This window comes from Mizuhopecten yessoensis, unplaced genomic scaffold, assembly GCF_002113885.1.
Source record: "Mizuhopecten yessoensis strain PY_sf001 unplaced genomic scaffold, ASM211388v2 hete_36102994, whole genome shotgun sequence".
NCBI classification, from domain to species: domain Eukaryota; kingdom Metazoa; phylum Mollusca; class Bivalvia; order Pectinida; family Pectinidae; genus Mizuhopecten; species Mizuhopecten yessoensis.
In genome coordinates, this window is record NW_018483954.1 from 1 (window position 1) to 2,714 (window position 2,714).

The 2,714-nt window shown below is 36.6% G+C and overlaps 1 protein-coding gene across 1 annotated transcript; it reads right to left on the minus strand.

Moving 5' to 3' along the window:
- Positions 1–1,148: 1,148 nt before the first annotated feature.
- Positions 1,149–2,103, minus strand: LOC110444351 (carbohydrate sulfotransferase 11-like; the record flags this gene model as incomplete). Its single annotated transcript, XM_021488735.1, has 1 exon — positions 1,149–2,103. A coding segment is annotated over one exon (955 nt), but the record flags the coding sequence as incomplete, so codon positions are not given.
- Positions 2,104–2,714: the final 611 nt, after the last annotated feature.

The window sequence follows — 2,714 nt, forward strand, 5'->3', positions numbered from 1 at the left end:
ACTTCCCATCCGTTCACTATCCGGCCAGTGTTTTAGGGGACTAATTTGCCTTTTAGCAATACAATTGTCCACGTGTGCCGAGTATGTATGGAGCTGGCTTATTGAATGTCAACTGCAGTAAGCAAATAAAGAAAAATTGACATAACTTTTAGGAGGGTAAGAGTAGTTGCCTCATACGATCATGCAGTTGGATACAAAAGGTCAGTTATCCCCCCGTACTTAATGGGGATTGATTTGTAGCTAAATCATCGGATTAAATAAAACAACGTTTTACAATATCACAACATAGGGGAAACTTCATCATACGTGTTGATCACTGAAATATGCATATTAAGCTTGAAAGGGTGTATGTGATAAAAACAAAACATTGTCATATGTTGAAAATTTATAAACAGCAAAATTAATTGAAAAGAGTTACGGATATTGTCAATTGAAGTGTACCTGGACACAATAAAAAAAATACTTGTATTTTACATCAGCCACAAAATATCTCGCTGCAATTCTAAAGAACATGACAAATCAATGCTAACGAACTTTTTAGGATGATATAAACTCTTTTTGCCAGCAGATAAGTGTGAACTTGAATCAGGTACATTGCAATGTATACGCTTAGGTAATTCACGACAAAAATATTACGGAAAAACGGTTCACATGAAATATTTTAAATATTTTCACATTCGTGTACTTTGTAGATCATGACTACCTCTAACGACACATTTAACACCTTGACACAAATATCAGCATGTAGAACTGTAATTCCTTTTTATTTCCGATTTGTTTTATTTGTTTTTGAGTACTGACAGAAGGTTTATCTTAGTTTGTTGGGGGGAAACAAACAATACAGCATTTATACATTTTGATTAATTACAGAAAGTTGTACTACAGTGCTGATGCATTAAAACACACACTTAGGACACGATAAAACATAAAGAGTATTTAAAGAGGAATCCTTCTCACAAGATATGCGCTGACATTTTTTGCGATCGTTTAATCTTCATTTGTTCGTTTAAACAAAATATCTGGAAACTGATCGTAACCAAAGTAGTCAAAGTCCTTTTTAAATACATCTGCTAGCTTACGTAGTACAACCAGTGGTATTTGCCTATAATATTGCAAAAACAGCGACTTTCGTTGAGATTGTAACATACTTAGAGAAGCCGAATCGAAAGCTTTTCTGATGACACTTGTCAGGTCGTCTATAGTTAAATCCAACACTTCGTCTTTTTTAAAAGGACATGCTGTATCTAAACTGACAATTCCTTTGATTTGTAGCTTTTTCCAAACTCTTAGAAGCGCAGTGTGCACATTTACACATCTTCGCATGTCCGTCCTCATTATCACAAAAGCCTGTGCTGCATCATATATAGTATCATTGAGCATGTTAAAGGACGGGCCCTCAATAACGCTTAAGTAAGACCGAAGGTTGAATGTTTCTAAAATGTAACGTGTGTCAAATTTTAAAGTCTCCATGTGACTTATAATGTCAAATTTCACTTTACAAGGATGACATATTTCCACGGCGGGTATAAAGTGACTGTCTTTTTTCTCCCCTGTCGTCTGTGCTTTGATGACGTATTTCACAAATTCTAAAAACGTCACATCATGTCCACAAGTTTTACTTTTCATAGTAGCGTTAGGTCGGACAGTTCGCACGATATGCTCCCCTACGGAGTCCCAAAAATAGACGTTGGGTGAATATAACTTGTCTATATATCCAGACAGCAGTCTCGTATACGGGTCTCTGGCAACCATAAACTTGATAGAAAACTTTAAAATGTCTCCTAATTCTTCCATTGTTTCATTGCCAAGGTTTTTATAATTAAGCAGCCCGTTTTCAGGCCGGATATTGTATGGACTAATGATAACATTTCTGTCTATTTGTTGCAGAAGTCTTCGCCAAAATGTGGAGCCACTTTTCTCCACACCGCAGTAGAACATCCGGTATTTATGGTTGTACTGGAAGTGATGTAGGTTCAGTGGGGTGAAGTTTGATTCTGTATCCTCTGACGTACACATACTCTGTAGGCGGTGGTAACGAAGGTCTATCTGTCTACGCCATCGAGATCTCGCTTTGCCCACTTTGACCTTACTGGGTGGATCTACCTGTGGGAATATCAGAAACCAGATATAAACAACACTACAACTACACGAGAATGCTCCTTTTGGACAATGCACATTAAATTTATTTCTCTCATTTTTCAAACTTTGTATTCAAATTTTGTGTTCTGTTGTTACATTATGAACTTCTTTACATGTGTTTGGTATGGCAAAGGATTACAATACACATCCAATCAGATGATTGATCATGATATTCGTTGATATTCAGTGCTAAAGGAATATTACGGTAATCATCCTATCCTGTTTTTCACCTATGATATTTCAATGGCTATCATGATTAATGCCAGTGTCTTAGATCGTTGCTGACCTACATTATCCTAGATATAAAAGGAGACAACTGCCACAAGCGATGCAGATAACCCCAACCATCCGAAGAACCTGATTTCCCGAACGATTCTTGTGGGGTTTCAAGGTATCTTTTTATTTTAATTGTAGTTCATGTTTTCTCCATTGGTACCATTATTTTTCTTGTGTAGTGACACTCATGTGTACTTTGCTATTCCCCATATCGTATCGAGTCGAACAGATAATTTCCTGTGTAGTGACACTTATAAGTGTACTTTTCTATTTCCCCTATCGTATCGAGTCGAACAGAT